Source organism: Leucopleurus acutus (genome assembly GCF_964270905.1).
Source record: "Leucopleurus acutus genome assembly, chromosome: 8".
Lineage (NCBI taxonomy): Eukaryota > Metazoa > Chordata > Mammalia > Artiodactyla > Delphinidae > Leucopleurus > Leucopleurus acutus.
Window position 1 is genome coordinate 69,891,310 of NC_139151.1, and position 20,792 is coordinate 69,912,101.

Consider the following 20,792-nt stretch of genomic DNA (forward strand, 5'->3'; position numbering starts at 1 on the left):
CAGCATTAGTCAGCTTCACCAAAAAAAAAAAAAAAAAAGAGGATACCTTAGAGTGATCTGCACGTAAACCCTCATACCGCATTTATATGACAGTATCATTTAAAATGTCGACCCATTTGAATTAATGAAAGAGTTTCCCAGTTAACAATTAGCTGCATAAGGCCATTTCCTGTAGACATAATATTTGGGGGTGATGCTTATGATTTGCTGCATAATTCATCACAGCATTGATTGCTAAAGGTTGTTTCTCAGCACTGTCATTCTTACAGTTAAATTGGATTGAATGGAGGTGATACTTCTCAGGTCGCATGCACAAGCCTTCTTGGAGCCCGTGCAGTGTGGCTCCCATTTGAGGCATGCAGACACAACAACCAGGCCAAAGGAACTCACTTTGGGCTTGAGGAGGACCTTGCAGATGACGTGGGAACACCCCTCTGCACAAGAGATCTAATGGAGCAGAGCTCAGAGACGGGGCACAGCGGGCAGGGAAGGCTGGGACATCCAGACTGGAGGCTGGGTTGCAAATGACCGATGTGAAATGAAGAGACAGCAATGGTTGGGATGTCGTAAAGGAAGGAATCTGCATGACCTTGGCTGAAGGCAGAGTCAGAAAGAAGCAAGGAGGTTTGGTGACGGTCAAAGTCAAACACAGCTAGTGCTTCCAGGATGGCCTATAGAGGTGCACTGGATGGACTGGATGTGTTTAGTCAAGATTCCTACTTGCAAAACAGCAACCCAGGTCAAATAAGCTCAAGCAAAGATGGAACTTTTAGGCTCATGAAAACTCCTGGGGTGGGATAGCATCAAACACAGCTGACTCCAGGTGCTCCAAGAATACCCCCAGAGTCCAGTTTCTCTCAACCTCTCTCGCTCTCTCTCTCTCTCTCTCTCCCTCTCTCTCTTTCTCTTTCCCTCCTTCTCCATTGTTTTCCATTGTGCCTGAAGCATTCTCTATTAGGGTCTCTCCAGGGGTCGGAAGATAGCCCTTGAGGGGCTCAGGCTTACATGATAAAAACAGCTCATGATCACAAATTAGTCCCTGCGGGAGTCCGTCCAGCCCCACACACCATGTCCAGGGGTCTGAGGTGCTCTGCCTGGGGTCCCTGCTCTCCCTGTGGTGAGAATGTTGACACCCTTGATCAGCCTCATCAAAATCACAAGGACTCAGACTCTTCCTGAAGGAAGGGAGGTGAACAGGCAAGAGAGCAATGGCGGACTCATCCCTTCCCCCAGGGCTGTGGTGCAAGGGGCTGGAGAGCGCTTGTCATCCTCGGGAGCCACCATGGAGGTGCCTGAAGAAGGCGCTGCGGAGGAGAGCGCGCTGCATCTGGAAGGGGCCAGAGAGCACCGCCAGGCACTGACTCCCTGGAGGAAGCAGGGCTGCTCACCTTGAGACCGGAGACCCTAGGGATGGTGATGGCTCTCTGCAAATATCAGAAGCCTGTGCATCCCGTGTAACTCCAAAGGGGGAAAAGAGCCGTGGGCGACGTTACAGGTAAACAAGCAAGTTTGTCTCAATATCTGGGGCCTTGAGGTCTTAACAGGCAGACAGACTCTAACCAGACAGGCTGCCCTAGGGCTGGCGAGCTCCTCATCTACGAATAAATGCAAGCAAACAAACAGGGGCCAGAAAATCCCCCCTGCCAAGGTGCTGTAGAGGAGAAATCAGAATAAGGAGAGAGAATGCTCTAGATGACCATCTCCCGTGAGCACAGGCATGGGGTGGTGCCTGCTAGCTACGGCCTCAAAGCCCTGGTGTCTTCAGGTTGAAGAAGTGAGGCTGAGATGCATGTGTCTGAAGCCTCTGAATATTAAATGCTAAAGTAAAATAAATAAAGCTGGAATGTGTGCATATAAATTACCCTCCCCAGGCAATACTGGAGAGAGGGTTGGGAGAGACCCGTGCTTGACAGAACACAGGCCAGACTGCTGTATTAGTTTCACAGGGCTGCCTTTTGTAACCAATTATCACAAATCAGGTATCTTGAAACAACAGAAATTTATTCTCACAGTTCTGGAGCCTAGAAGTCCAGAATCAAGGTGTCAGGCGGGCCATGCTTCCTCTGGAGGCTCTAGGAGAGAACCCTTTCATGCTCCTTCCAGCTCTGGTGGTCCTTGGTATTCCCTGTGGTTACATCGCTCCATCTCGTCTCCATCTTCATGTGCCTTCCTGTCTTTTCTGGTCGTGTCTTCTGCTCTTCTGTCTCTTGTAAGGACACTTGTAATGGGTGTAGGATCCACTGAGGTAACCCAGGATGAGCTCATCTCGAGATTTTTAACTTAATTCCATCTGCCGAGTTTCTTTTTCCAAATAAGTTCCCATTCACGGGTTCTGGGTGGGCGTATCTTTTTTTTTTTTTTGGGAGGGGGGTTGGGGGTAGCACCGTTCTACCTAGTACAACGGGCAACTGGCCAGATTTGCGGACATCACAAGAGGACATCCTGGGCATGGTGGGAGGTGCTGGCTGAGAGGAGAGAAGCTGACCTCAGGCAGAGCTAATGCAAGCTCCCTGGCCTCCTTGGAAACTCAGAGCCTGCAAAGGATGCCGAGGATAGGAGAAAGAGTAAAGATGTCTTATGTGCTTGAATGCCCTTAAGGAAGGGAAATAAAATACCATGGAATGTTAGGTATCTATGAATCTCTTAATCGAATATTAAATCTAACATAACTTCTGGTAAAAGTGCTTATTTGTATTTCAGATTTCCCAAGAGTGTTGGGAAATGGCATATGCCATGAAATTAATCATCTGACTAAAATCCATGAGAAATATCACAAGGAGAGGCCCCCCCCTATATAATCAATAATCACTGTGAATGTGAACAGTGAAGGTCACTCTAAAACTTCCTGGTGTAATAACCCAATGTCTGAAGAGTGTCTCCATCTACCCTGATTGTCAAGTTCCCTGTTGTACACTATCCTCCTTTTGGGGCTGAATCTAAGCTTGAGGTTGTATTTCCATCCTTGTCATCACCATTCCTATTGAGGACACCATCATTGCCATTTTTAATGAGCTCCCTTGATACAATGAGTCTGATGGGGCCACTGAAAGCAGGTGAAGACAGTTGTGATGCAGCAAAAGGAGTCCTAGACTTGGAACCATTTCATTGTATCATCCTGCTGGCCCTTTGGGGCTGGTAATATTGTTCCCATTTTACAGAGAGGAAAATGGAGGCTCTGAGAGGTGATGTGACCACTCAAGTACTCACAGCTAATAAGCTGAGATTTAAATCCAAGTCTTTTTTTTATTTCGATATTCTTTCTGTCTTAGATTTGCTTACAGCACATGGGCCGGTAATGATTTCGAGCTGGGCCTGTGGCCTGGTATCCAACTCATTCTGCAGGTCCAGACTGTGCTCTCTGGTTGGTCTTTCCTCATTGTATCGATGAAGTAGTGGTTAATAGAGGCTCCTATTACCAGTGTCACTATAAGCAAGCCAGGAGAGGCAATGCATCTTATTACTTTTACTGAGTTGGCTGATTTCAAAAAGAAACTTACAGTATTTTCCCAAAATATCTAAAGAGATAAGGTAGCCTGTGAGGTATATAGAAAGAGCCCTGCCTGAAAGTCCAGGCAGGACTGGACTTTGGATGCCTGGCTCTGCCAGGTTTAGGAACAGCCATGGTTTGAAGATTCCTATCTTAATGGTGTTCTAAAAGCCCCTTTTTCCCTCCTGGCTCCCACAATTACAGAGAGGCCCAGAAACTTCCCACTGTGTTTATTGTTTAGGAAACTGTCATCTGGTCCCAAGTCATCTTGTCTCGCTTTTTCTGTTTTTCTGCCTTTTACAATTTCTTGTCTCTGGTCCTTTGTTCAGCAGCTCCTCTTTGTAATTAACCCTTTTTTGTGTCTCTGGTAGGATGCAGACCAGCCCTTTAGAGGCTTCTAATGACACCCACGTTGGCTCCTGCTGTGGCCCAGGAGATAATGGCCTCGGAAGCTTTCTCAGCAGCACGTGTAGCCTTTCCGTCCAAGCCCTCTGTGTCCCAGTACCACCAGGCTAGGTTTTGTATTAACAGATACTTAGAAATACTCAGATACTTAGAAAACGAGACAAAGAAAGATGACTTAGCCCGTTATGTCTAAGAGACCCAGCACCGTATAAGTGTCTTTCCATCCCTGAAGCCGAATGTTCAGTAGGCTCAAGTACACTTCTCTTAGACCCCCTAGGAGGTACGGTTCAACCTTGATTAACCAGAGTGTACGGGAAAGGGCAAGGGGGGAGAGAGGGGAGACTGGGGGTAATTGGAAAGTTCTATCTTACAGAAAGTTAACCAAAAAAGCTTTTTTCCCCCCAATCTATATTTCAGCCTTTTTCCTGAAACACTTTGAGAAATCATGTATTTCCATATCAGGGTGGGCTAGTGAACGTGCTCATTGATCCCTTCTTAATTTCTTCAAGAAGTGGAATCTTCCTCTCTGCCCCTGGAGCACTGAGTTTGAGTCTGGTAGCCCTAAGCTCAGGTGGTTTACTGTCGTCTTTTGTATCCATCCTTATTTCTCTGCACCTTATGAATATAAGACCTCTACATGTCTTATATTCAGGTACCAAAAGCAGGATGTTGTGGCCCTGCCGTTTGGGCCACAAGGATATTTGTTCTTGTACCATCGTACTTAACGCCTCTGTTGCCTTTGAATGGGAAAGTCGAGTATACATTCTGCTTCTAAGAGATTTAATTGTGCCAAGAATAGACAGCTTATTCATGCTACAAAAATGCCTTAAGTGCCAACTATGGGCCAGGCACTGTTTCAGGTAGAGCCGCTACATCGTATTCTACGTTTCATGCTATGTAAAGGGTGCCCCCTAGAGTTGTACAATGTCTTCGCCCAGGTTCTAGATGCTTGGGGCACAAAACTAAACAGAAATGGCCAAATCCCTTGCTTTTGTGGAGCTTACAACTCAATGTGCAGAGACAGACAATCCAGTTCACAAATATAAGGAAAATATAGAGTAAGTCATATGGTAATAAATGCTGTGGGGGAAACAAAGCCAGGAAAGGGGATAAGAGTGGTGGTGTAGCGGGTGCTTTCAAAGAGAATATTCCTAGAAGGTTTCGCTGAGAGGGTAGCATTTGAGCAAAGACCTGAAGGATGAAGGATCAGGCTCTGTGGGTCTGTGGAGTAAGAGTGGCTCAGGGAGAGGGAACAGCCCTGTAGCTGGAGCGCGTCAAGTGTGTGAAGGATCAACAGAGGCCAGTGTGGCTGAAGTAGAGAGCGAGGGGAGGGCAGTAGGAGAGGAGGTCTGGCAGATCCTGGGGACCATGTTCATTATGTAAGGCCAAGTGAAAGTGGAGCTTAATGCAGAGAAGCAACAAGGCTCTCGGACTGGTTATTGGGACAGAAAGAGGTATCGAGCCGCCTCAGTCCTTCAAGCACTGAATGTACATGTTAAGGATGTTCAAGGGGTGCATGGCCAGGTGGCGAGTACGTAAGGAGACCACCAAGAAGATCCATGCAGCCTGTTCTTGAGCAAGGAAGGCATCCCTCTTCTTAGAGCAGGAGGAGAATTTGGAGAGCCATCTTCTTGCTGCCTTCAGTTCGCGAGTAGGAGCTTGGAAAACCACAGAGGAGGACAGACTTGCCAAAGGCCACACTGGGATCAGTGGCAAAACCGGGTCTAGAACCCAGGACCCTTGGAGCACAGTGATCTTTCTTCCGTCACTTTCAGCCTCCACCCCCTGAATTGGACCATAAAATTATATCTGGTCAGCCTCCTCACAGGATCGTTGTGGGGAGTCAACATAACCTACACTGAGATGAAGTGGTGGGTACCACTGGGACGTCAGTCATGTCTTGGTGTGCCCAGAGGCGTTGGGCAGGGAACACAGGCTCCTCTTTCTCTTTGGAGACAAAGAGAATGTAAGCAGGAAGAAGTAAGGGGCAAAAACATGGAAGGGGTGATAACATAATGCTTGATGGGGATTTTGGTCACCCAATCAAGCCAAAGAAAATTTAACGTGAGTCCCATGGAGAAAAGAGCTACAGCAGAAGAGGGAGGAATGGGTTTCCAGAGGGACTTAATGAAACGTAGTCCATGACCAGCACAGTCTGCGACCCAAGCAACACAGATGTGGGTGGAGAGAGGACAGAAGGAAGACCTCCTACATGGAGCCCAGTCATGTTTCAGCCTCTGAAGCGTGGCCGATGGAGGAGCTTTGCAGACCTGGCCCTACCCACTGATGTGAAATCCCCAATGTCTGCCGTGAGCAGAAGGGCAAGGGAGGAAGACTCTCCCCCAGGCTGCATGTGGTCACCACAGCCAAACGGCTGGCTCGGGAGCTGCTTGGTAAACATCCTGAGGACCTCCACACAGGACCAGGGAGTCCTGCAGGATGGGGCAGGAGCCAATGAAACATGAGGTCTGACCGCCACAGAAACCCCATCTAGGTTTACAGGCTGGAGAGAACTTGAACAGAGTTGGAATATGCTTGTCTGGCACACAATAGGTGCTCAGTTAATCATCTTCTTGAACCCAGCACTCATGGAACTTCCAAAGTAGGGCCCCAGACTAAAGCCCTTTCAGTTGCTGTGACTAAGAGTAAATTCCACAGAAAGATTACTTGGTGAACAGGAGGATTATAAATCTCTGGATGGCCCTGTCTGGTCAAGAATGACCCCCACTATGAACCCTGAGGCGGTTGCCAAGATTGGAATTTGCATGTGTTTGGTGTGTGAGTGTGTGTGTGTGAGTGTGTGTGTGTATGTGCACCTACCAAGCTTACATGACTAGTAGTTAGGGGTGGGGGGGATTAGAAAGAAAAGGTCAGGAAGAGAGAAAGACAGTGGGTCAGCAGGAGCAGAGCAGAGAGCCTTGAAGTCCAGACTGAATCAGAGGCCTGAGGTCCACCCACCCACTGGGAAGGCCACATCTAGGCCTCAGAGGCATGTCTGGCTTGAGCTGGAAAGGAAATAAAAGGAAGCTGGGGACCCATTTGGTCTCAGGCCAGGCAGCTAATTGTTTCTGACATGGGCCAGAGTTCTGCCAATAATTGCTGGGCTCATCCCACATTTGAAGTAAAAAAAAAAAAAAAAAAGGAGGGGGTTTCACTAACATCTCTTCCAGATTTCTTTTTTGCTTTCAGGCGGGCCTTGGTCCCATTATCTTGGCGCATTTGACTTTAGTGACGGGAGCTGGATGGGCTTAATGGTGAAGCAGCTCGTAGGGATCCCCCTGGAGCCATCCCTGCTCCCTCAGTCTTCAGAGGGCCCCTGGGCCCCTCTGCCCCTCTGGACAGGCAGGGAGAGGAACTGCCCTGCAGCCAGGACTCTCACCCACGCTCCAGCCCCCAACCTGGAGCCCCCAGCCCAGTGCCTCTTGCACATCCCGTCTAGTCTTTAAAAATCACCTTAACATGCTGTGGTCATCACCCCCCTTCTAGTCTCCCACATTCCTCCAAGAGTCTCGGGGCTAATTCTCAAATCGCCATCTTGGTGCCTGGGGATGTGACAGAGCAGAAGGACTCAGGGATTAAGCAGCATCCGCTGTGCCTCTCACTGGCTGCAGATGGCCATTGAGAAGTTAGTTACTTTCAGTGAATCTCAGTTTTCTGAACCTCAAGTCAGATGTAACAGTAACCATCTCTCAGTGATGCATGTGGAGCCCAGCACAGTGTCTGAAACATAGTACATGCTTAATAAACTCAGCCCCACCCCCCATGAGGGCAGAGAGTTTCATCTGTTTTATTCACTGTTGCAATCCCAGCACCTAGACTGATGCCTGGCACAGGGCAGTAGCTCAGTAAACATTTCTGAAACGGATGAAGGGACTGGGGAGAAATTCTAACCAGCCGAAATAGAAGCCACCCCATTCAGCTTCTCTCACTAAACTTACCCTAGTGCTCCCTTCCTATCCAGAAACCCAGCCTCCTCAAACATTACTGCATTTCCCTCCTTCCCTTCAGAGCAGCCTCCTGCACCCAGCATCCTTGCTCTCTTCCTCTCCCTGCACGCTCACCTGCCTTGAGGTACACGGGATTGTCCTCATTTTACATATGAGGAGACGGAGACCTAGAGTGGGAATCTGCACGTTCAGTGAGTAGAGAAGCTGGGATTTGAACCCAGTTCATCCCGGCTCTGGTGCTTCTGTTTTCCATCCCTGTCCTGTCTTCCTGTCCTTCTGCTCCTCAAGCCACTGCCCAGGATCTGCTGGTCCCAAGCTGGGTGCCCTCAGCCCATCACAGGGAGGCAGCTGCCCCTGCCTGATCACCCTTCTCGAAGTCCTCTCTGCCCTCAGCTCCCAGGGCTCAGGGTGTCCAGTGTAGGGTTTCAGGGGAATTTCTATCATAATTAGTCACATCTCTTTTCTCCCTCTGAGTTAGAGTCAATTGAGAAATAAGATGCGAGTCAGGCAGCTGGTGTGATAGTTTGAAAGTTCAGTAAATTCTCACTCCCCTCCGGTTCCCTGAACAGATTTCCGTGGTCCACTGAGGCTGGGCTTGGCCAAATGACTGGCTTTGGCGGGTGGAATGTTTGCAAATGTGACACAAGAAGAGGCCTTTGTGTGCTGAGCAGTTTGGCTGGGCTCTTGCACATCTGCCACCACCGTGGCTCTAGCCCAGGTGGTCCACTGGCCCTGGAGGAAGGAAAGATACAGGGAGCAGACCTGAGCCCAACCCACAGCCTTGGGGCTGACCCCGACTCTGCTGACCAACACCCAGATGTCCCACAAACACAGGAGCAAGAAGAGAGTGCGGTTTGAAACCGCTAAGCTACAGGGTTTGTAGCTTTATTATAGTGACAAATAAATAAAAGATCCAGATGGAGATCCAGAAACCAGATTCCTGACTGATAAGGCTGCCATCCTCCCCACGGCCACAGCAGTCTCCAGCCACCCTCGTCACTCGTTGACTGTGCCCAGGGAGGGGGCACAGAGCCAAACACACCCAACCTGCATCCGGCAGCCTTGACCAGAGAAATAGAGATGTTGTGCAACTGGATCCTCGGTAAGTGGAGGCTCAAGACCCCTCCTGTTTCCACATTTGTTACTGAAAATCTCTGTGAAACGTCACCGTCTACTTAGGTGACTGAGAGCTGCCCAGGCCGCAGAGGGAGTGAATGTCAGGATGGGGGTCGGGCTGTGATGGGGTGTGCCGGCCCCAGCCCCTCTTTCTAGTTACTGCTCTTTGGGGAGATGCTGCTTGCTTTCAACTGACTCCCGGATCTCAACTTGATTTGTGATCAGTCGGCTTTCAACGGAGAGGTAAGCGTGGAGGAAAAATAGCAAAGCACACTGAGGTTTCCTGTAAAAGCAAGAAAAAGACCGCTCTTGTATGTCAGTGAGCTGTGGTGAAGTGGTCAAGGGCTTCCAGTTTCTCAGGGGTGCCCTCTCTGACCCAGGCAGGTCTTCCAGCCTGGTAGCTTTGCTCTCCTCCACAATGTGGAGATAGTGATGGATCCCTGCCCTCCCACAGAGCTGTGGTGACAGAAAGTGAATGACAGAAAGCAAGATGTGGACACACTTGGAAAGTCATCACACCTTGCAGATACAAAACAGTAAAACAGTTCTCACCTCTGGCAACCTTGGTCTCACTTTAAAAGTCAACAAGTTTGGACTTCCCTGGTGGCACAGTGGTTGGGAGTCCGCCTGTCGATGCAGGAGACACGGGTTCGTGCCCCGGTCCAGGAGGATCCCGCATGCCGCGGAGCAACTGGGCCCGTTAACCATGACCGCTGAGCCTGTGAGTCCGGAGCCTGTGCTCCGCAGCGGGAGAGGCCACAGCAGTGAGAGGCCCGCGTACCGCAAAAAAAAAAAAAAGTTAACAAGTTTAAATAAAATGTCACTAAATTGTATTTCTTTAACAAGAATGCCTATTCTGGTCCTTGTTCTTCCTAAAAGAACTGGCCTTTCTATTTTTGCCATGTTCAAAAGACCACAGGCTTAAGAGACAGAGAAATGTGGGTCCAAATCCTGCTTCAAGTCCTAATAAGCTGCATGACTGTGGGCAAGTCAAGTAATGTCATATAGCCTGAATTTCCTCATCTGTAAAATGGGTACAATAGTAAATGTTCCTTCAGATTGCTGTGAAGGTCAAAGCAGACGTTGGTATCAAAAGTACTTTATGATTTGGAAGTGACGTGTAGGTGACAGGTGTCATTATTATTATTTTTCAAGCATTTGTCAAAACCTATGATATATAAATGTCCTATGCTCCATCCTCATCAGGATCAGGCAATTTGGGGGCAACTTCTACTATTTACCCAGTAATCTCTGCTCTCCCTCTTGAAGGGCACCTTTTACAGACAAGAAGTTCGACATCTCTCCTCAGTAGCTAGAACTGAAGAAAGAAGAAAGTGGCCAGAGACAGTGAGGGGTGGAAGGAACTGCAGCCCCTGAGGTGCCTGCAACATCACCTGGTTTTCCAGAAACTCCCAACTATGCTGGGTCTCCTCAGGGACCAACAAGACGAGGTGTAGAAATTGCTACTGGGTAATAGTCATAGTCATAAAAATAACACTGTGAAAAATCCACATTGTGAATAACAAGGAGAAGTTAATGCAAAGACTCATTGCCCCTCGTTAGCGAAAACTTGGGCGCAACTTTTCCAGGCTCCCGGGAAGGCTTTGGAGAACGCTGCTTCCACCCAGAAGCACTTCATCATTTATATGAATGAAAATGAGTGCAAACAGATTGTCGGGATGTCTGTTAACATCACCTCTTTCTTCTTGCAAGGAATCCCCTCCGTAATTACATTTTGCCTGTCAGTTCATAAATTTTTCTTATTACAAACTGGTCGTTATTGATGGCTTTTTAAAAGTACAAAAACTGAGCCCAAAGCAGTAGATCTCTCGGTAAATTCAAAACATACTCTCTTTGGTCCCAATCACTGGTGAGGAGTGAAGGGGAAAGTCTCCTCGTTCGTTGTGAGCAGAAGCAGGCCTGACATACGTTTCGGTTTAGAGACTTGGCTTTGAGGGATGCATGTTTTAAGCCACAGTGAAAATAATAAATAAAGGATAAACTTATTTGGCAAATGCTGACACTCTGCAAGCCAGCATCCTGCCATTGTTCTCTAGCTGGGTCGCACCGTGCAAAGGCTTCTATTTGGGTTCCTGGCATTTATGACCAAATGTCATGATGAGCAAAGGGAGGGAGGCGGTGGGGGACACGGGCGGGATAATAAAGACTTGCAGTCAGAGTTTTTAAGTAACCAGTAGGTCGTGTTCAAATCCTTTTAAAATGAGGTTCTGCGGTTCTATATTTAGACCTATCTGGTTAAAACGTGAAAGAGCCAAATTTCAAGTGATTTCTGCCTTCTGGGGAGAGAATGGGTGTTCCTCATTGTTCACAGTCTGAGAGAAGTTTCTAGAACTTTTACTGGTCACAAGTAAGGGACCATATCAACGGTGGGGGGAGGAGGGCAGGAGAGTGGACATCCAGGGGACCTTCCCCACCCCTCCAGCCCAGCCCCCTGAACACACAGAAAGCAAAGCAGGCTGGTAGCCCCCTAACCCACTCCCTTACGCTGCAACTGTGCAAAATGGGTGGGGAGGAAGCGCAAATGCAAACCTGGACGTGTGTGATCCATTCCTGATTGGAGCTGGATGGAACCAAGTAGTCAAAGCAAGACACAATGTGGTCTAGGTCGGGCTGCCAGGCTTGGACTGCTCACTCGCTAAACGCAGGCAGCAGCTACTGATCTGGCCGAGAAACAATGCCCCATTCAGCTCTCAGTATCTGTTCTTAATATCAAGATGCAAAACTGGGGTCCCCATCGGTGAGGAAGCAGAGTCCGGGCCAGGAGAGCAATTACACCTTAGCCAATCAAGTGAACAGAATGGGAGATATAAAAACATTTTTCAAGTGGAAATAATTCAAGATCCTTCTAAATGTCTTAACAGCGTACTTGGCCACACTTGGGATTAGGAAGCAGTATTTTATGTTGGGCAGCAGGGCCTTTGTTTTGTGTGCGTGTGTTTTTCTCGTTAGCCAGGGATCTGAAGAGAGGACTGCGTTCTGTCAGAGTGTGGCACGGACCCCTCCAGCCCCCGGCGGGGCACGGCAGCACCAGCATTTGGCAAGAAGACAGGGGAGTCGGTGATGAAACAGACCTAGTCCCATGTCCCGTCTCGACAGCTTCGAAGCCTACCCCGCCCACGCTCATGGGTTCCCCCAGCCTCACCAGGCTTGGTTTATGGGAGAGGGCTGCCCTCAGAGCAAAACCCAGGAGACAAGCAGAAGGTCCAGAACACACAGGCTTTGGCCGTGGCCCCCAGAGCAGGGCGAGACTGGAACTGGATCACCCTCTGTTTTCTGTCAGCTCCCAGATAAGATGAGAAAAAGTTGGCTCTGCTGGGAGGAGCCTGTAATCCCAGCAGAATCCCTCAGTCGGCCCTAAAGTTGGCCTCCGGGCAATAAATCTGCATCCTGTGAGAAGCAGCCCTGCTCTGCCCGGCCTCAGGGCGCCCCACTTGAGTTCTGAGACGATTCTCTGTGCTGGGCACTGGGGCCAGAGAGGAACAAGCTAGGGCTGGAGAGAGGCTGGGAGGAAAGAGACCATGATGATGGCAAAAAATAATGAAGAGGAGAGAACATTTATAAGGCCACCTTGAGAACTTCACAAACAATCACTCCTTTAATCCTCTACCCTGTGAGATTGGTATTACCATCATCTGCAATTTACAGATAATGAAACCAAGGCTCAGAGAAGTTAAGTAACTTGCCCAAGTTCACACAGGCCGAGTCAGATTTTTTTTTTTTTTTTTTTTTTTTGTTGCAGTACGCGGGCTTCTCACTGTTGTGGCCTCTCCCGTTGTGGAGCACAGGCTCCGGACGCGCAGGCTCAGTGGCCATGGCTCATGGGACCAGCCGCTCCGCGGCATGTGGGATCTTCCTGGACCGGGGCACGAACCCGTGTCCCCTGCATCGGCAGGCGGACTCTCAACCACTGCGGCACCAGGGAAGCCCCCGAGTCAGATTTGAACCCAAAACATCTAGCTCCAGGGTCCGTGTTCCTAACCACTTTGCACCTAAAGGAACTGAAGAGAAGACTTCCTGAAGGAAGCTTTGAAAGGCCAGGCGGACATGTCCTGTGGCACAAGCCCATCTGTTAACACTTGGGGTCTACACAGGGGAAGAAAAATACCTTGACTCTGGCTCAGAGTCCAGAGGATGAGAACGGGTTCCTCAGAGTGTGGTCCCTGGACGGCAGCACTAGCCTCATCTGGGAGTTCCACGAAACAGAATCTAATTTTCAACAAGCCCCCAGTCGACTCCCAGGCACTCGCAAGTTTAGGGGGCCCTGACACAGAACAAAAGCGCTAGGCAGCCCTTTCGGTCCTTGCCCACAAGGGATCAAGGTCTGAGGAAAGGAGTACGGAGTGTGCTGCCACCATTTCTTCCGCCTCCAGTTTCTGCGTCTTTCGCAGGGCTTCCAACAGCCCTATGTTGGGACAAAGCATCTGGAGGTTCACAACCTCTGTGGTCTGTAGGAGCCACTGTGAGGAGGGTCCAGGGAAGAATTTACCAATTTCAGTGGAAAACAAGTGGCGGTTACTAGCTATGATGACTTTGTACTTAGGGTCTGGATTTGCTGCACCTTTCTATATAGTAAGACACCAACTGCTTAAAAAATAATCCTTGAGACAGATACAAAGAGGAGCATTTTAAGATGTGCACTCTCTGGGCTTCCCTGGTGGTGCAGTGGTTGAGAGTCCGCCTGCCGATGCAGGGGACACGGGTTCGTGCCCCGGTCCAGGAAGATCCCACATGCCGCGGAGCGGCTGGTCCCATGAGCCATGGCCACTGAGCCTGCGCGTCCGGAGCCTGTGCTCCACAACGGGAGAGGCCACAACAGTGAGAAGCCCGCGTACTGCAAAAAAAAAAAAAAAAAAAAAAGAGATGTGCAGTCTCTTTGAAAAAAGGATCAAACTCTTGAACTCAGCATCCTAGATATGTTTGTGAATAAACTTATAGCATTAAAAAAAAAAAAAACAGAGCTAGGCAGGCCCCTGGAGGTGGTGTAAATGGCTAGTGCAAGGCCACAGACAAAGTCCGGGGAGAGCCGGTGGCAACGTCTACCCCCGACTCCCAGTCTGTGGCATCTGTGCTACCGCAGCCAAGCTGGGGCTGGGGCTCTCTCACCACTGCAGGGTCAGCCTGATGATAGCCACTGTGCACCACCACCCCAGCTCTTCCACAGCTGACTCCCCAACGGGGCCTCCTTCTGAAGGAAGCCAGCCCCTGACTTCCACGCCCTGCTTTACTGAGGGAGGTGGTGGGCAGGGGCAGACTCAGACATCATCACTCACTAACCTTAATTCCCATTCTCAAGGGGGCTCTCCTGTCCTCCTTCTCAAACCACGACCTTGGGGCAGATGTTCGACTTCTCTCCCTCTCCCCATCACCAATCTCCTTCAGGAGCCACACAAGTCTCAGTAGAGCGAGCACAGACTTTGAAGTCACAAAGACTCAGGTGCAAAAATCAGTTTCATTACTCCCTACCTGTGTGACCTTGGGCAGGTTGCTTAACTTCTCTGAGCTGCATTTTCTTCATCAGTCAAATGGAGATGAGAATAGCTATCTCGTAAATGGATGAGATAATACGTGTCTAATGCCTAACACAGTGTTCCCTTCCCTGACCACCTTCCATCACTGATCACCAGGCCTGGGACCCAGGTGTTTGGGAATGATGTGGATGGTGCCAACCCAGGACAAGATTACCTGGGGGATGCTGACTCCAACCCCATGGGGTTGGGGCCAGTGCAAGGATAGGATCATCACTCAGGGTCTTCAGGCACACAAGACCTGACCCATTGTATTCCTATCACTGCACGAGCTGAAACCAAAGCCCAGTTTCCCTCTGGGCTCAGACTCATGCCAACAACTGCAGGTGGGGCCCAGGAGCACACCCCTTCTAGGGTCCCAGTGGCCCCAGGTGGAGCTGCCCAGCAGGGCTGGTGGTCCACATCAAACCAAGAGAGACATGGGAAAGAGTAACACCCAGAATCCTCTGCTTCTGGGATTGAAGTCATCAGCCCCCAGGTGATGACTTATTCTGGGTTGGCATCATTCATGTTATTCCCAAACACCCTCTGAGCCACTTCTTCCTACACCCTGGCCCAACACAGTGAAAAGGATCCTAGGAAGACTTTCAGGGACCACACCTAAGAACAGCCATCGCCTCCCCACACACAGGACAAATATCACACAAGCATCACACAAGCCACATCCTGGCAGAGTCAGAAGGGCAGGGAGAGGAAGCAGAGCAGCCTGAGAGCGCTGCTGCCCGCATAGAACAGGTCTCCCTTCCCTGATCCGCCTTGTGCCATTGCCCAAAGCTCCGAAGTCATTTAGCACATTGCCTTCCCAGGCAGGAATTCCTTCAGAGCCCTACTCCTCAAACACCTTCAGGGAGGCCTCCTCTCTCTCGGAGTAAGCGTAATTATACTTATAATCACTGCTATTTGTTGTGTGCGTGCTATGTGCTAAATATTTTATGTAATCGATTACCCAAATTGACCTTCGGAAAAATCCTAGGAGACAGAACACATTAGCATCCTCTTGTTTTTTGTTGTTTTTTTTTTTTGCGGTACGCGGGCCTCTCGCTGTTGTGGCCTCTCCCATTGCGGAGCACAGGCTACGGACACACAGGCTCAGCGGCCATGGCTCATGGGCCCAGCCGCTCCGCGGCATGTGGGATCTTCCCAGACCGGGGCACGAACCCGTGTCCCCTGCCTCGGCAGGCGGACTCTCAATCACTGCGCCACCAGGGAAGCCCTAGCATCCTCTTTTATAGATGAGGAAGCTGAGGCTCAGAGACAAAGAGGAAAATATTTGCTCAAGGCCACACAAGGAGCAATATAGAGCGAGGATTCCCACTGAGATCCCTTTAATTTCAAGGTCATGTTCATAGCCACTTGGCTAACAGATGTCATCGTCAGAAAGATTCCTCTACCTTCTTAGTTCTGTTGCTTAACCAATTATGTCTATGTTCCTGATCAATTTGGGGACCACATGCAAACACCGCGATTTCACTGGAGATGATCAATATGGAGGTTGGCAGAATTATCACCTCCCTCATTCAGCACACTCTACCTACACTGATATGACCCCAAGACATCAGCTCTCTAGGCAACCTTCCTCCACTGCTGACACACACTGATATCAGCACGAGAATCTAAACATTTTTCACCTTCACAGATTTCCAGAGGGACTGGGAGTGGACCTGCCCCCTTCCTGATGGGGATCTCAGAGTTAGGATACGGCAGAGCAGTCCCTGGAATCTTCTCTGCCGGTTCAGGCTGTCCGCACTGCTTTTCCTTTGCCCTGAGCCTGTAAACTCCACATTCCTCATTAACAGCAGAGTCAATAATTGCACTTCTTCGACTAGCAAGAGTCAGACCCATCCCCAGGCACCCCAGGTGCCCCAGACCTGTGTACTTTTTCAGAATTTATATTTTAAAAGAATAATGATGGCTTATTCCAAATGGCAGATCTGTCCTCCTGACCCCGTAGCTTTTGTTTTAGCTCCTGAGCTCAAGTCAGAGGCCTGGAGCCAAAGGCCCTTCCTGCAGATTCAGAAAGTTCTCTCTGGCCATAAGGCAGCCCCCTCCTCATTCTTTCCCTCGTAAATGATATGAAAGTTCTCCCTAATTAGAGTCTCCCTTTAAGTTCTGTCGACTGCTAATGAGTAAGAAAGAAGAGGCACTTGGGAGCCCTGAAGAAATTATTTGAAAGCAAAACCAAGTGGCCTCGGTAAAACATCGCCATTTCAGTCAAAGGGATTTCTTCCCCTTACGCACAACCACCTGACACAGCCCAGCTGGCAGCATATTGAGAAATTAGAGAACGGGCCTCTATTATTCCTGGGCTTCTTTTGCTTCGCAAACTGTTTGCTTATCAACCTGACCCTACCACGACCCCCGGTCTCTGTCAGCCAAGGCAGGAGCTGGTATCCCCTCTTGCCCAGGGGTCCAGAGAAGGTAAGTTAATTGCTTGAGGTTGCACAGTAAGTTGACAGCTGGCAAGACCTGGGTCCTAGGGCTATGCATTCAAGGTCATTTCATTCCATCACTAATAATTCTGAGTGCTCACTGTGGGGCAGGAATGATGCTTTGCAGGCACTAGCTCATTCATTCATTCCTTCACCAGTTATTGAGCAAAGAGTTATTCAGTTGCTGGACCTACAGCAGTGATTTAAACAAAGTCCCCTGCTCTGCGGAAGCTTACATTCTAGCCGGGGAGCCAACAATAGACAAATGTATGTGACAATGTCAGCCGCTGCGGATAAGGGAATTGAGAAAGCCTGAAAGTGCTGTTCAGAGAGGAAATCAGGAGTCATCTTTGGGAGGAGGTGGTAGAGATTTGAGCAGAGATTAATTAAGGGCGGAGACAAGCTTTGCCATTATCTGGGGGCAAGGCACTCAGGTAGCGGGAACAGCAAGTACAAAGGCCCTGAGGCAGGACCCTGCTGTTTAGGGATGGCAAGGAAGCAGGCCGCTGGCTGAGTGCAGGAGGGGAATCTAACTGGAGATGAAAAGAGGCCGAGGGCAGATCCCACAGGGCCTGGAGCCCACGGGGAGGACTTCAGATTTTATTCTAAACTCTCTGTGTTGTGTGCTCAAGAAAACAAGTTCCAATTTCAGTTTCAAAGGGCTAATCTGGCCCCTCTTTGGAGAACAGTCTGGAGGAGGTCAAGGGTGGAGGCTGGGAGCTGAGCAAGGGGCAGATGAGATCATCAAATCCTTCGGCAACCCTAGAAGATAAGTCGTATTATTACGAGGCAACTGAGGCTCCGGGAGATTACAGAACTCACTTCAGGTTTTACACCAGGACGCGGACGGGCTGGGAAAGAACCCACATTTGACCCCGAGCCTGAGCTGCCTCAGGACTGCAAGCTCAAAGAGCAAAAGACACCACGGAAAAGGGCGGGTGCTGGCTGTCGTCTTTAAGGAATAAAGCTCTCTCATTTCAGGCCTGCCTCTAGCCAGCCCCCGGAGCCCTGGTTCACTTGAGAACCACCATTTATCGGGGCTTCGCTGTGTCCCAGGCACAGGCCGGGGCTTTGACGTACAGGATCTCATTTAATCCTCACTGTAGCCCAGGGATCTGGGTATTATTATCCCTGTGTTACCAGATGAAAAAGATCTCATTTTCTCAGTGGAGATAGTGAAAACATTCCAAAGCTGCTTTGGGGTTTAATTCACAGAAACCTCAGCATTTAATCTACTAAAACCAGAGAGAAATCCCCTCTTTGGTTGGCCCTGGGAGCCTGGGTCTGCCCACAGTCCATGGCGGAGAACTGGCCGTTCTCACTTGCACACGTGCACATGCTCACCCACTCCACGCTGCACCCAACCCATCCGAGCAATGCCAGCCCCTGTGAGTCCCGGGTGGCTCCCTCTCGCCCTTCTCCTCAGAGGGCTCTTGTCCCCCTAAAGCCCCTCTCTCTCGTCTACACTCACACAGCTGATGGCCTCCCTCAGGCCACTTGGAAGCCCCTAACCACCCCTACCCGCCCACCCTGAAAGGCTCCCCCTGGCTGCAGCGACACTCACATGCCTCCATCCTTCTGCACCCTGGCCTGGCCCTCTCCCCTGCCTGCTCTTTCATCTGCATCAAAACTTACGAGATCGGGCTTCCCTGGTGGCGCAGTGGTTGAGAGTCCGCCTGCCGATGCAGGGGACACGGGTTCGTGCCCCTGTCCGGGAAGATCCCACATGCCGCGGAGCGGCTGGGCCCGTGAGCCGTGGCCGCTGAGCCTGCACGTCCGGAGCCTGTGCTCCGCAACGGGAGAGGCCACAGCAGTGAGAGGCCCACGTACCGCAAAAACAAAAAACAAAAAACAAAAAACTTACCAGATCTGAATCACTTTGCTGTGCACTAGAAACTAACACAACATGATAAATCAACTATACTTCAATTAAAAACAAACAAACAAACAAAAAAACCTTACCAGATCTGTGTCGCTTTTTTACCAGGATCTGGTAAATGTGATCTGACAAGCTGCACTGGGCTTCGTGGTGTATGGCTGCCAGGAAGCTACTGATACGGAAATCACAGGTAATCCTTTTGTCTTTCAAAAGAAACCTTCTGAGACAATCATTTGGTTCAAGGCAGGGAAGATAATAAGGAATGTTGCTAAGTGCAGCGGACAGTGAGGAAAGGGATGCTTCAGGAGGAGGCTGCAGGTGAGCTTTTGGGGTGTTTCCTAAAATTCTGCTATTCCAAGACTCCTGTCCTTGGAGAGAAATTCAATCTGATAAGGATTTAAGCACTGATTATGGGCTGGGCACTCTGCGTAAGGAGCTCAAAGTCTAGCAATTGTAGACAATTACCATGGCAGGGTGATCTGCACAGCCCTGGAACTATAGGAGAGCTGAGGGAAAGGGGTTAAGTCTACCTTGGGATGGTTCATAAGCTTTGGGAGCGGTTTTTTTTTTCTTAACATCTTCATTGGGGTATAATTGCTTTACAATGGTGTGTTAGTTTCTGCTTTATAACAAAGTGTATCAGTTATACATATACATATGTTCCCATATCTCTTCCCTCTTGCGTCTCCCTCCCTCCCACCCTCCCTATCCCACCCCTCCAGGTGGTCACAAAGCACTGAGCCGATATCCCTGTGCCATGCAGCTGCTTCCCACTAGCTACCTACCTTACGTTTGTTAGTGTATATATGTCCATGCCTCTCTCTCGTCCTGTCACAGCTCACCCTTCCCCCTGGGAGCAGGTTTTGAAGTATAAATGTAAATGTATTTATGTGGGTGAAGATGAGAGAAGAGCATTCCAGGCAGAATAAATTGTGGGGAAAAAGGTCAAGAGGATTGTGGCCTGGGGGACCTTGGCATTGCAAGTGTGGACACGGAGGTGGGCAGAAGCAAGAAGATGGTTTTTCCCGGTAATGTGTTTACACTCTAAGTTTTCAATGAATTCCTCAGCAAACTCCAATTCCCAGCCTCCCCCTGGGGTGACAGGGTATAGCAGGAACTGCAGGGGCTTCAGCAAGTGGATGGCTTTCTGATGGGGTCACTACCATGCTCAAAAACCCTCCTTGGCTCCCCAGTACCTAGGGAATCGAGTTCATATGAACAAACAAAGATTGAGGCACCTGCTAAGTTCCCAGCAGCCTCTCCAACTTCGAACTCTTCCCCCAAATCTCCTGCCTTCAGCATGAAGCTGTCTTTGATTCTTCCCTGCTGGAAGGGGACCTCTTTTATGACACTGTAATGGGCCGCCCTGTGTCAGAGACCTCTGTGCGAGCTGCCATCTGGGGCCAGCATGGTCCAGTGGGAAAAAGCAAAAGCTCAGGGGTCATCATGATGCATTGTGTTAGGGGCTGCGGTGGAGATGAGCAGGGCTGGTGCAGTGCAGCACAGTGGTTAAGTCCGTGGGCTCTGGAAACAAGGTTCCCAGTACTGGCAGAACACACACAGTCTTGGGGTGAAGTTTTTAAACCTCAATGGCTGGCTTCACCCTCAGAGATTCTAATTTTATTGCTTTAGGGAAAGATCTAGAAATGGTTATGTTTTAAAAGTTCTCTGGGTAATACAAATGGGCCACCAAGGTCAAAACCACTGATCTAGAGCCTGACTGTGGAGGTCAAGTCCCAGCTCCACCATCACCAGCTGGGGACCTCAGGCAGGTCACCAAGTCTCAATTTTTGAAACTGGCAAAGGGGATAGATAATACAGCACCTCCTCTGAGGAGTGCCGGGAGACTAAATTAGATAATGCGCGTTCAGCTCGGGGCAGAAGCGCTGCGTGAGTAAACGCTTAGTATTAGCTCTCATTAGTGTTGCTTTAGGCGGGTGTGCTCCACTCAGCTCTCCCCCGCAGAGCCCACCACAAAAGAGG

General features: G+C 49.7%; 1 protein-coding gene across 1 annotated transcript; it reads left to right on the plus strand.

Annotated features, from left to right (window-relative positions):
* Window positions 1–13,380: 13,380 nt before the first annotated feature.
* LOC309965111 (cytochrome c oxidase subunit 7C, mitochondrial-like) lies at window positions 13,381–13,661 on the plus strand (the record flags this gene model as incomplete). Its single annotated transcript, XM_082844425.1, has 1 exon — window positions 13,381–13,661. The coding sequence occupies one exon, from the start codon at window positions 13,381–13,383 to the stop codon at window positions 13,570–13,572; it is 192 nt and encodes a 63-aa protein (XP_082700551.1). The 3' UTR covers window positions 13,573–13,661.
* Window positions 13,662–20,792: the final 7,131 nt, after the last annotated feature.